The following is a 13,086-nucleotide window of genomic DNA, read 5'->3' on the forward strand; positions in this document are numbered from 1 at the left end:
CACGTGAAGCAATTGAGCTGTGTAATTCGTTGGGAGTGCAAAACTTTGTGCTGGAGGGTGATGCTTATGACGTAGTAAATGCATTGAATCAAGAGGGAAGTAGTATGGGGCTGCAGGGACAAATCATAAATGATGCTAAGATGCTGTTGAACAGTGGGCATCAATGGAAGAAACAACATGTAAGAAAAACAAAAAGAAATATCTACTACTTTCAATTCAAATTCAAAGCACATTCTCTCATCAAAACCAGTCAATCCATCATCACTCAAAAGAAAAAACTATTTCTCCAGCACCAATTCCTAGTTTTTGTCATCCTAACAACAATTGTGGCTTTTATATAATAGTAAAACCACTAACCAAAAAGATATAACATTCCAAACAACATTAAACATTAATAACATTAACTGTACAAATGTTTTAAGAACAAACATATTATTTATGTTTCAGTATAATTCTTCTAAGATCTAAGAATCAGCAAATTACACATGCGTTCGGATTCTCGTCTGAGAATTCAACCTTGTAACGTTCGTTCAGGTAAGGATTATAGGCTACGTAGACATTCTCAAACTTCCCCACATCACCCTTCTTTGGACCTTCTTTGCCAGTCCCCGCCTTCTCAAGGTTCGCCTTCATCTCCATCTCCATCATCATCTTCCCAGATTTTTCTGCTCCTTCAACAGATACTTTTCTCGCGTCCTTCGTTGTCTCTTCTTTGCTAGTCCCCGCCTTCTCAAGGTTCGCCTTCTTTGACTCTTCTTTCTCAAGCTCTTCCTTCACCTTCCCAGATTTTTCTGCTCCTTCAACAGATACTATTGTCACGGGGGAGAACTTCTTCCTCAACTTCTTGACCACATCAACCGGGTCAAATGTCCCGACCACGGTCAGTTTCTGGGCCTTGTTTATCTCGACCGAACTAACCCCTAAAAAAATTAGGTTACAAAACCAGCAAAACTTGTCGGTCATTCATGACTTAAGAACTGGCATTTTTATATGTAGATCAAGGAAAATTCAAGAAATAAATCAAATAAACTAATTCCCTTAATCAGCTTGAAGTATTGAAACAGAATTTCTTTCAACTGTTGAACCCAAATTAACATCATTACATGAAGCATATATAATATCGAAGACTACCAAATGGGTTATAGCAGAATTACAATATGCTATACCTTCAATTCGAGCAACTAATTTTATGGCCTTTGTCGCGCATCCATCACAGTGCAAAGAAACATTATATGTCACTTTCTGTCATAAAACATAATAGAAATCCATCAAGATTTATATATCAGAGAATAATTAAAGTAAAAAAAGAAAAAAGAAAAAAAACCCCAGACCCATCACATGATTTGGGAATAATCTACAGTATATAAACATATATTAACATCTAACAGCTGATACAAATTAAAATTTACATACAAAATTTGTACCTTACTCCGCTCCGACATCTCCTGATGAAGGGGCTTCAGATCTTCACGCGGTGCTTCAAAACTTCACAGCCGCACACACGACGGCATCCAGGCGTTGATGGTGAAAGACGCGGAGAGTGAGAGATGAGGGGCTGCAGATCTGAATTGTTCCTGAACGTTTCGTCTCAGCCACGAATGGTTCCTCAAAGGTTCGGAATGGTTGCTTCCTCTGCTTTTTCTACCTAATCTTCACCTGTAAAACATCGAATTTGGACTCAAAGAATCGGAGAGGATCCGGTCTTCGTTATTATGGGGGCAAAGTTGTCCAAACAAATATATTGGACAATTTTGCCCCTATTGTAAAGAGGACCTGTTCCCCTACGGTCCAAAAACATCACGCCTGCACACGTTTTCTCATTTGCTGTTTCTACACGCTTCTTATATTTTTTTTTCAAAAAAGGAAAAAGTATAAAAATTTTAAGGGAAATTGTATATAAAATCCTTAGGTAAACGCGCCTTTTTTAAAAACTCCCTGGGTTTTTTTTTTCGAAAATTTACTCCTTGGGTCACTCGAAATTACTAGAAACTCCATACCGTTAAATTTTGGTAACTGCCGTTATTTGAATGAAACGAACCGTTTCACTTAAGTCCACCTAAGTGGAATTTTTGTATCCTACGTGTTCACATTGGACACGTAGGATATAAAACTCACCGTTTTGGACCATCCAAAACGGTGAGTTTTATATAACTAGATGGCTTCTTTTTTGAAACCCTTCCATACGGACCATACGAAACCCACCCGATAGAACCAGCGGCGAGCCACCGACGCAGCAGACGCCACCGACCCAGACTCCGCCGGCGACAGAACCACCGGAGACGGAACCCACCGGCGACAGAGGCCACCGGCGACAGTACCCACCGTTTGGACCATCAATTCCGGCGTCACTTTTCCGGCTAGGTTTCCGTCGATTCACAATATTTTGAATCGGAAAAATCCGGTTTCGACGAAGGTATTTTCCGAAATTTCTCTGTGGGTTTTGTTGATTGACTGAAATGGAAGCCTTTAATAGTTGTGTTTTGAATTTTCTTGTTGTGTTGGAAGCTTTTGGTCGAAACCCCATCCCCAACCATTTTTTGTCCAACATCTGTCGAATATTCCACTTTTGAGCCAATATTATTGTTGATTGGCAGTGGGTGTGGTCCACCTTGGTTGTGGTCCTGGAAAGAGACTGGTTTTTTTCGTGTGCACTGGCAAGTTGGTCAAGGGGGATTGTTTGATTTGTATAATTATTTATTTTATTTTGTTGCTTCTCTACTCAAATGGTGGATTGCCGAGGACATGAAAATAGGAATTCTTTGTGCATAGTTTACGCCAGTTTCATCATTCTACAATTGAGCAGTATTTTTTGAATTTTTTTTTTTTTACCTAATAGTTCATGCCATACTTGCCATACTTTTCTATGCATGTCTTTGTTTTTAGGTCCTCCAATATTGTTGCCACCTTTTTTAGTTGATGAGAAGAAAGGTCAATTACTGAAAGAAATGTTAATCATATTAGTATTAACATTTGGAAGAAAAGTATTTTTCAATGGAGAAAAAAGTGGTATTATTGTTGGGATATGATAGATTGTGGTTGGTTGGGTTTTAATGACTTTGTAAATTTTTTTAGGGAAGTTTCATCATTCTACAATTGAGCAGTATGATATATGTGGTTGGATGCTATGGCTAATTTCTTCTTATTGCATGCTTGATTACACTGCATATTTGCATGTTTATAGGGAGCCCTCTATGCTCATATACCATCTCTAGCTACTACACTAACAACTTAGTATTGTTTAGATTACAAATTGAGCAGTACTATTTCTGTAGGGGAATCACATTTTAAACAATGTGATTATCTATCGGTTAGGGTTTAGGGTACATTATTTTTCCCAGTATTGTTTAGATTACAAATTGAAGTGAGAATAATCTTTTGGCAAGCTTGATTTTATTTTTCTTTTATGAGCTTGATTATTCTCTCACATGTCAGTTATATATTGTTAGGTTCATATTATAAGATGAACAGGAGGAAGAAAGATTTCGGGATAGGAGACAATGAAAGCGAATTCTACGATGGAAAGATGAAAAAGGTTTGTGAATTTTAATTAGTGAAACCCATTAGGGAATTGTGATTACTTCTAATAATTGTGGGTTTCACCGTAGAATGAGCAGTCAATGTCGTCGGCATCTATGACATCATCGGTGAAAGAGGATATGGAACCTGTGCAGTGTAGGTGCGGACATACAAGCCCAATTATAACATCCACTACTATAAAAAATCCTGGGAGGCGATTCTATGGGTGTGCTATGTATGACCGTAAAAAGGTATTTGAATTTGGATAATTTGGTTTTACGAAATAGTTATTACTTTGTGCTTGTTCGTAATTATCAGATTTTTTTTTGTGTAATTACAGAAAGCTGGCCAATGTCCTTTTTTCCAATGGTATGACAAAGAAACCTGTGCTCGCGGAAGGGAGGTCCTACCTGCGCTGTATAAACAAGTTCATTCCCTGAAATGTGAAGTGTCATTACTTAGGGGCAAACTAAAGATCCAAACATATTTGTTGGTTTTTTTGTTGGTGATTTGTGTACTGTTGATTTGTCTAAGGTTGATGGGGCATTGAGGCATGGGAATGAGGCAATTAGATTATTATCAGTGAAATGGACTATCTGTTTTGTTGTTGTCAAGGATATTGTTTACTTACCTATGTTGTCCACGTGGATATATGGTTATGTCTTCTATGTAACAATTACGTAAAAATCCTGCTTGTTCGTAATTATCAGGTTGTTCGTAATTATCAGGTCGGCTGATTACTTTTATGGAACAACTATTTCCATGCATTAGTTTTATTTGTATGCGGCAATTTATGATTATTTGTACGTTGCTCTTAAGTCTGAAATATTGAACCCTACAATATAATTTGCAGGCATAATTAATTTTATCCGTCCACTAATACAATCTGGAATTGGTAATTGTGATGACGAAATTTAAAAATGTAATTCAATAACTAACAGTACATGTTTAATGCTTAATGAACAACATTGAAGCTAACAAGCACATAAAGTCCCAAAATGAATACCCCAAATGTTTTTATATTACAAACATAAAACCAAAAAAACCCGACATATCACTTGATTATAAAATGGGTATGCGGGAAAAAGGCACTATGAAGAGATGTGATAAGTTTCAGCTTGTGATCATTGCGTGGCACTACTTCCACGGCTTCTTAGTACACGTGTACTACCACGATGTGATGATTCCGCTGTTGCTTCTGCCTGTGGTTCATGTTGGGATCCAAAGGATGCGTTAACAAAAATAATAATTATTTGCAGATACCAAAAAAAAAAAAAAAAAAAGAAGAAAAAAGAAGAAAAACCGGAAATCAGTGTGAATATTACAAATTAAGCACAAGTATATGAGTTTTTTAAGTACAAAAAAAAACTGCAGACTAATTTACTAAATTAAATCACCAATTGCAAACATTCAGATATTAGTGGGCAGCTATGGAGTCATCGGGAAATAACAGTTTTGTTAATAAAAAAAAAAAAAATAAGAGTTTAAAAACTTGAATTTTACCTGTGACTGAGTAGCCCTACGTGTACGCACAGTTGGCTGTGATGACTCGTGGGCTTCTGCCGCTGCCTGTGATTCATGTTGGGATCCAAAAAATGCGTTAAAAAAAAAGGGGGAGGGCGCGGGGGAATCATCGTGAAATAAGAGTTTTCTTAACCACAAAAAAAACTTGAATTTTACCTGTGCCTGAGTAGCCCGCCGTGTACGTACACTTTGCTGTGATGACCCGGGGACTTCTGCCTCTGCCTGTGGTTCATGTTCGGATCCAAAAAATGTGTTAAAACAAAAAAAAAAAAAATGAGACAAATGCTTATTCACCATATGTAAACTTGATAGAACATTCAGATATCATGATTCTCGCTTATAGATGGACATCAAGTAAATAAGTCAACATCTATTTCCTACAACATAAGCATCAAGTTTAACTCAACAGTAAAGCTGTCTAGAATATACCCATGTAAGTAACTCAAAATACAGCAACCTTAGTAACCCAATGAGCATGTTTAAAAAACTCAAAAATATTTTCTAATTCTAATAGCCAAAACAACCCTTTATTTCAAGTAATTTCTATTCCACATGTAGCTTCCATAGCTTCATCTATGTACCACAACAAACCAATATAACCAAGCATTCTTAAGATACATCCTTCAACAACCAATAACAAGAATTATTTTTCATCTTCACAATCCAACTTGTAATAATTTATCCAATCAAGTAACAACACTTCATCACTCACAAAACAATAAGAGATATCATGCCTTAATCAAGGGAAACATCCTCAAACCACCAAACAATTCAATCAAAACACCCATTTTCCATCGAAAACTCCACCAGAAATAACCCCAGAAATCCGTTACTTTAGCTTTTTCAGTTTCAGCCAATGTCTACAAATATCCAAGAAATCAACCCACAAATTTGTGTTCAACTCTCCCCAATCGGTATGGACCAAGAACTAAAACTTCATTTTAGCCATAAAACAAAAATCGGAAACCAACCCAAAACTAAACCATAATCTGTTAAACACAAATCAGAACATCAAAACAATGTCCATAAATTTCAGCATGAGAACATTCCACTAAATTTGGCCAAAACAACAACTAAATCAGTTCCATTGCCAAACCAAAAACTTACAAAAATCTACACAAAATTTCCAACACCCAATCAGAATCAGAGAGACAATCCAACAAGATCTACCTACAAAATTTAATAATTATTATATTACTTGTACAATAATAATTAAGTTAACAAATGTTGGAATTGTTTTACCTGTGCTTGAGCAGCATCTTTTTTCGGCTTATATTTCTTTGGTTTCCACCTCTTCCGATCCGGGTTCAAAGGTAAATGACAACCTTTATAATTATGCCCTAAACCCCCACAATTTCCACATTTAACGATATATCCACTACGGGTTAGCTTGTAGGGGTTAGTCGGCTCATCTACATCTTTTCGCCTACTAATCTTTGGTCGACCAGGAGCCCTTCTAATGATAGGTGGCTGGATTTCATCGCATGGATCATCAGCTGGCCATGTCTGTGGACCTTCCATGCCATACACTCGAGCTGCATATCCTTGCATATACTTGTCCATCTTGTAATAATCATCCAAATCATCCTCTGGTTTTTGTTTATGCATGTAAATTGCAGCACAAGCATGTGAGCAAGGGATCCCACTCACCTGCCATCTTCCACATGTGCATGTGAGATGATCTAACCGGACTAAACGCCGTGGCTCGTATATGTGCTCGATCTCAAACTCCAACTCATTCTGCCACCGACTAATACAATTCCTTGCATCGCTTTTTGACCTCTCCAATTTTTTCTGGATCTTTGGGCATATTGTGTAGTGCGTCGACCGGATTCCATTCCTTTTCTGCTGGAAGCGTGCCATTATTTGCAGACGAATTTCTTCAAGCATAGTCAGTATAGGCTTAATCCTAGCTTCCTTAATCCACGCGTTAAAGCTCTCAGCCAAGTTGTTTAATAACATATCACTTTTGGTTTGGCAGTTGAAAGCATGTCTGGACCATGATGCTTTAGGTACACCACTAAGGTAATCGTGTGCACCTTTCTCCATTGACATTATATTCCGCATGTGATGGTCAAACGCATAAACATTGGAGGCACGTGCAGCCCCCCACAACTCATCTTTCATAGCTTTCCCTGTGTAGCCTTTCGCTTTGAGGTTCGCATGTAGGTGCCGAACACAAAAGCGATGCTCAGCGTGTGGCAACACAGCCTCAACCGCAATTCCAAGCCCCTACACACATAAATTTATGTTAAATTATATGTAATAACATAAAGGAATAAAATAATACAATAAGAACATAAATAGTATTTTACACCAAATACCTTCTGTCTGTCAGACATTATAGTCCAACCAAGTCCGCCATCTGGCCCGCATAAGTCCTCAAATAAAATGGCAATAAACCACTGCCATGAATCTCTTGTCTCTGCCTCGGCCACAGCAATTGCAATGGGGAACATATCGTCGTTGCCATCCTTGCCTATGGCACACAACAATTGCCCCCCATAGTCCCCCTTCAGATGACAAGCATCTAAACAAATTATGGGCCGACACCCATGTATGAACCCCTTCTTGCATGCATCAAGACAAATATACATCCTCTGAAAGAATGCTCCATCTCTGTGTACAAACGCACTACTACCAGGGTTGGTGCTGAGTATTGCCATTGCATATCGCCGTGTGAGGCGATATTGCTTAGAGTGCCTACCAAAAACTTGATGTAATGCCTCCTTCTTCGCTCTATAGCAACGATCAATAGGAACATCGACGTTAAGGTCTCTCTTCACCCTCTGTTTCAATGCATATGGTGTCCACGTGGGGTCATCCTTGAAGTCCCTCTTATAAGTGCGAACAAGATACTCCACATCGCATCTGGAGTTTTCGTATTGATTACCACAAATATGAACCGGGTAGTACGTCTTAATTTGAAAACAAGTCCTGGTAGCATCAGTAGAGGCATGAATCCTCCATGAGCAATGCCCTAATTTACAGACTGCACTCACCCTACTCGTGTCATTGTGCTTGTAGTTGTAATCAAACCCTTTCTGCACAGCATGCGTCTTCAGTGCCTTCTTGAATGAACCTGAATCTGCAAATTGATCCCCAAGCTCAAACGTCACTGGAATCTTCAAGTCATGCTTCAGATTGAACTGTCTATACCGCTTCCTTTTTTTTCCAACCTCGCCAGCGTCACTTTCTTGCAAACTTGCAAGACCATCACTTTCATCATCAGATTCCTCATCCCCCAAATCGGCTCCTTTCTCACCTATGTTAATGTCAGCTTTTTCCCACCATTTGGACGTCCCATCCTTCTCTTTTCTGACACCATCAGCATCATAGAAAAGGTCCTCATCCTCGCCATCAGTTGCTTCGAAGTCAGTCAACAGCTCCTTGATAACTTCATCAATATCCTCTTCCACTTTCTTCTTTCGTGGCCTACCACCACGTCCTTTTTTTTTTGTACCAGTTTCGGGCACGGTGTCTGCACCAACATTCGGATTGTCTTCCTCGTCCTGCAAAACCGGTTGAGCAACCCGTCTCCTTCTTCTTCTGCGTACTGAAAAAATATATACAAAAATTAAAATAAAAAACCAAAAACAAAAGAATCAACTAATTAAAAACCATAAATAATCATGACAACATAAAGTTAGTTGCTGGTGAATATTATTTCTAAAAAAATAAATAAAATAAGAATCCAACTCAATTTCAGTTTGTATGTACCTCCTCGGCTGGTGGTCGGTTCCCCGCTTGGTTTCTTGGATGGCGTAATAGAACGGGCAGCCTTAGTTTTAACTCGTGGGCTTTTGAAATGTCTTGATTGAGAATTTCCACCTTCTCCACCTTGACCTTGTACATCTCCATCTTGGCGTGCAGCATTAGGTATGTCCTCCATCCCTAAAAGAAACAATCAAATTTGTTGTTAGTCATTCGGGAAGGGAAGGCTAAGTGCTGTCATGATATATTATTTGAAAAACAATTAAGTTAACAAATAAGAAATAAGTATACTACCTTCAGCCCTAGGTATTTCATCCACCCTGTCACCTTCTCCATCTCCGTCATGAAGGGGAGGACTAGGTATCTCACCCACCCCGCCACCACCTTCTGCATCTACATCATGACGGGGAGCCGTAGGTATCTCACCCACCCCACCACCACCTTCTCCATCTCCATCATGCCGAGCAGTGCTAGGTATCTCACCCACCCCGCCACCACCTTCTCCATGTTGTCTTTCAACAGCTTCAAGAAATAAATGCTCCTCTACCATTATAGCACTGTCCACCATATGCTCAACATATAAATGAACATCTTGTGATCTGTACTCAGCCATAATATTTACAAAATCTACAACGTCTGCATCACTATTTAAAGATATCACTTGAGTATGTGGACTATCACCGACATTATACCAACATCTAAAGTCGCTCATGTATCCTAAGTCACGAACCAACTCTTTCACTTCCCACATACTAAAATAGTCAACATCATAGCCTTTCACTTCATGGACGTCGCCACCAATGTATTTAAATGGGGTATGGGTCATTGTCCCACCGTGGTGCATGATTATATTGACAGCCATATCTGTAAACATATAAAAAAGTGTAAGAAAAATATAAAAGAGTGTAAGAAAAAATGTTTGTCCATACAAGAAAACACAAAAACAATAATATCTATCTATTGCATGAAATAGATTACGTGCATGTTTTGGACTCAAGATGCCCAACTTAAGCTGATACATGTCCATCATGATTGCTAAATATTAAGAGAATGCGATATTTACATGATGTAAAAGAGCGTTTACAATAGACTATTTAAATAAAAGTTAAATTAGAGAAGAAAAATTTATTTTATCAAATTTAAAGAGCCACTTTTAAAATGAGACAAATTTCTTCCAAACTAATTGGGAGGAAATTTCATTCAACCTATTCTAACTTAACTTTTTCTCATTTAGTGTCTAAGAGCATCTCCATCAATAATAGTCCGAATACCTACCGAAAAATTACACTATCTACTTTAGCTACTACTTTTTCTCTATGATCTCTCCAACAAATTATCTATTTCTTTCACTACTTGCATTTAAATATTATTTCTCATTCTTATATCTTTGCATTTAAATGTTATATTCTTTTTTTTTTAAGTATACGTTGACATTGAAGTCATTAAATTATTCTTCCCAAATATTATATTGAAAAATATGGAATCAATTTCAAGTATTCAATTGCCATTGAAATCATGAAGTTATTCTCAAGCATTTAAAAATAAAAAATAAAAACGTGTAATCAATAGAGGACCATGTAAACTAGCAAATACAAAGCCATGAGTGTGATCAACAATAAGTATCAGAAAAACAAAGCAACATAAAACAACCGACCAAAGCAAAAAAAATGAAACTAAATGGAAATATCTAAAAAAAAAAAGGAATACAAGAGAAACAGGAATATCAATAAACAAAGGAACCCATTGATTTTTCGTCCATTGTTTATTATCTAGTGCGTGAAAACATTTCACTGTTCACACTAGGTGAAAAATCTGCAACTTAGCTATTCGGTTGGAAACCAAAAATGACTCAAAATAGTCAAATCTGACTATTTTAAGTCATTTGGCTACTCTTTTGGAGATGCTTTAAATAGGCTGATTAGTTTATTCACTATTCACACTATAAACTTTGGTTATTATTTGTTCTCTCTCACTTTCTTTATTTTACTCTCACTCTCTCCTCATCTTTTTTTTACTTTTTCTCACACAAAATAATATTTAAAGAAAGTAAATAGTATAACATGCAAGGTATTTTTTTCTTTGGCTCCAAACTGATAGAGATGCGATAACATGCAAGGTATGGAGATGTAAGCAAAAAAGTTTGTCGGTGTAAGCTCATGAAAAACAATTTCGATATATAAGTTAGTAGAAAAGAAAAGACGTAAATAATGTACAATAGGAATGTACGGTTGTAGGTATTTCCCTCATAATCGAAATTGCAACCAATTTAAGCGGTTATTCATTTTTAAATAACCGCAACCATAACCGATATGCCGATTAGCGGTTAATTGTAAATGATACAACGTTAATCATAATCTAATCCATAAAGTTCTTTCACTTTTTCCATTGCAATTAGAGTAACCATTCAAAATTACTGAACTTCACCAAATGTTGAGAGAAAAATTGAGTGAGCTAAAGCTTTTTTTCTGTTTTTTAACAGTATATTGGGCAAGTTGAGTTGTACATTAAATGGAAGGAAATTAAGCCCCACATAAAAAAATTGGTAGAATCCCTTCTGCCTAACACGACAAAATCAGTCTCTTTCCAGGACCATACAGTGCACACGAAAAAAACCAGTCTCTTTCCAGGACCACAACCAAGGTGGACCACACCCACTGCCAATCAACAATAATATTGGCTCAAAAGTGGAATATTCGACAGATGTTGGACAAAAATTGGTTGGGGATGGGGTTTCGACCAAAATCTTCCAACACAACAAGAAAATTCAAAACACAACTATTAAAGGCTTCCATTTCAGTCAATCAACAAAACCCATAGAGAAATTTCGGAAAATACCTTCGTCGAAACCGGATTTTTCCGATTCAAAATATTGTGAATCGACGGAAACCTAGCCGGAAAAGTGACGCCGAAATTGATGGTCCAAACGGTGGGTACTGTCGCCGGTGGCCTCTGTCGCCGGTGGGTTCCGTCTCCGGTGGTTCTGTCGCCGGCGGAGTCTGGGTCGGTGGCGTCTGCTGCGTCGGTGGCTCGCCGCTGCTTCTATCGGGTGGGTTTCGTATGGTCCGTATGGTCCGAATGGGTTTCGAAAATAAACCCCTCAAGTTATATAAAACGCACCGTTTTGGATGGTCCAAAACGGTGAGTTTTATATCCTACGTGTCCAATGTGAACACGTAGGATACAAAAATTCCACGTAGGTGGACTTAAGTGAAACGGTTCGTTTCATTCAAATAACGGCAGTTACCAAAATTTAACGGTATGGAGTTTTTAGTAATTTCGAGTGACCCAAGGAGTAAATTTTCGAAAAAAAAAACCCAGGGAGTTTTTAAAAAAGGCGCGTTTACCTAAGGATTTTATATACAATTTCCCAAATTTTAAAGCATCACCTTTTTTTTTTTTTTTTTTTTTTAGTTTGACCTATTTTTAAATGGACATCGATTTTTACAAACTGAATAATTAATTCAAATACATTTAATGAAACTTTATAAAATAACATGTATCTCATAGTTATTAAAAAACACATGTAACAAATACATGTTATTAAAAAATAAATATTATTCATATGTTTTAAGGGACACATGTTACTTTATTAAATGAGTTTGTATGAATTACCTGCAAACTAATTTGAAATAATAAAAAAATATCCTTAGCATTACTCATTTTGCGTATTTCCTTCAAATTACTATTAACCTATTGTCTCCAAAGAGTAGTTCAATCGATTGTGAACTATATTTTATGAAGCGGATGTTACTAATTTGAATTCTCACTCTTCTTTTCTTGTGTGGACATGTCAACAAAAAAAAAAAAAAAATACTATCAACCTACTATCTTCTCCCAAACTTCTAATTGAAACGTCTTATCAAATTATAAAAAAAGAAAAAAAAATGATTTTAAAATAACAATTTTAAAACGTGATTTTTAAAAATACTAACTGTGGTTTAGCATTTAAATTGCAGTTTAACTTTTAAAATTGTGTATTATATATATATATATATATATATATATATATATTATTATTTACTTTATAAAACTTATTTATTGTTAAAGTAATAATTAAGTAATTAAATTTACTTATTTCTATCCGCTTAAGCTTTTAGGTTAATTGGTGATTTAACTTGTCTCCAAGGGATAACTTAATAGACTGTGGACCACGCCTAATGAAGCGAAGGCCACTAGTTCGAATCTTCCCTTCTCCTTCCCTTGTGTGAACATGTCAAAAAAAAATTTGTGATTTAACTTGGTATCAGAGTCAAATGTTCTGAGATCGTGAGGAAAAGTATTAAAGTAATGATTAAATAATTAAATTTATATCTTCTTATCAGGTTAACTGGT

The 13,086-nt window shown here is 36.8% G+C and overlaps 2 protein-coding genes and 1 long non-coding RNA gene across 3 annotated transcripts; 1 reads left to right on the forward strand and 2 right to left on the reverse strand.

Annotated features, from left to right (window-relative positions):
- Positions 1 to 367: 367 nt before the first annotated feature.
- Positions 368 to 1,789, reverse strand: LOC132171483 (heavy metal-associated isoprenylated plant protein 39). The gene is made up of 3 exons (XM_059582805.2): positions 1,425 to 1,789; positions 1,167 to 1,242; positions 368 to 920 (listed from the first exon to the last, which is right to left on the reverse strand). The coding sequence occupies exons 1-3, from the start codon at positions 1,440 to 1,442 to the stop codon at positions 472 to 474; spliced, it is 543 nt and encodes a 180-aa protein (XP_059438788.2). The 5' UTR covers positions 1,443 to 1,789; the 3' UTR covers positions 368 to 471.
- Positions 1,790 to 3,609: 1,820 nt separating this feature from the next.
- LOC148588042 (uncharacterized) lies at positions 3,610 to 4,262 on the forward strand. The gene is made up of 2 exons (XR_015909797.1): positions 3,610 to 3,767; positions 3,857 to 4,262. It is a non-coding gene; the product is annotated as an uncharacterized LOC148588042 (long non-coding RNA).
- A 356-nt stretch (positions 4,263 to 4,618) lies between these two features.
- On the reverse strand, positions 4,619 to 7,514 carry LOC148588043 (uncharacterized). Its single transcript, XM_088514796.1, has 5 exons — positions 7,365 to 7,514; positions 6,283 to 7,272; positions 5,197 to 5,262; positions 5,020 to 5,085; positions 4,619 to 4,718 (listed from the first exon to the last, which is right to left on the reverse strand). The coding sequence occupies exons 1-5, from the start codon at positions 7,497 to 7,499 to the stop codon at positions 4,641 to 4,643; spliced, it is 1,335 nt and encodes a 444-aa protein (XP_088370922.1). The 5' UTR covers positions 7,500 to 7,514; the 3' UTR covers positions 4,619 to 4,640.
- Between the last annotated feature and the right edge of the window lie 5,572 nt (positions 7,515 to 13,086).

Source organism: Corylus avellana, chromosome 1 (genome assembly GCF_965113065.1).
Source record: "Corylus avellana chromosome 1, dhCorAvel1.hap1.2, whole genome shotgun sequence".
Taxonomy (NCBI): domain Eukaryota; kingdom Viridiplantae; phylum Streptophyta; class Magnoliopsida; order Fagales; family Betulaceae; genus Corylus; species Corylus avellana.

Excerpts from the sequence above, each read along its gene's own strand:
- LOC132171483 (XM_059582805.2), bottom strand. Across the intron at positions 921-1,166 it reads ATTAGTTGCTCGAATTGAAG|GGGTTAGTTCGGTCGAGATA; the intron begins GTATAGCATATT and ends TAATTTTTTTAG.
- LOC148588043 (XM_088514796.1), bottom strand. The coding sequence starts at position 7,499 with ATGTTCCCCATTGCAATTGCTGTGGCCGAGGCAGAGACAAGAGATTCA. Across the intron at positions 5,086-5,196 it reads GGCGGGCTACTCAGGCACAG|GCAGCGGCAGAAGCCCACGA; the intron begins GTAAAATTCAAG and ends CATGAATCACAG. Across the intron at positions 4,719-5,019 it reads GTAGGGCTACTCAGTCACAG|GCAGAAGCAACAGCGGAATC; the intron begins GTAAAATTCAAG and ends CATGAACCACAG.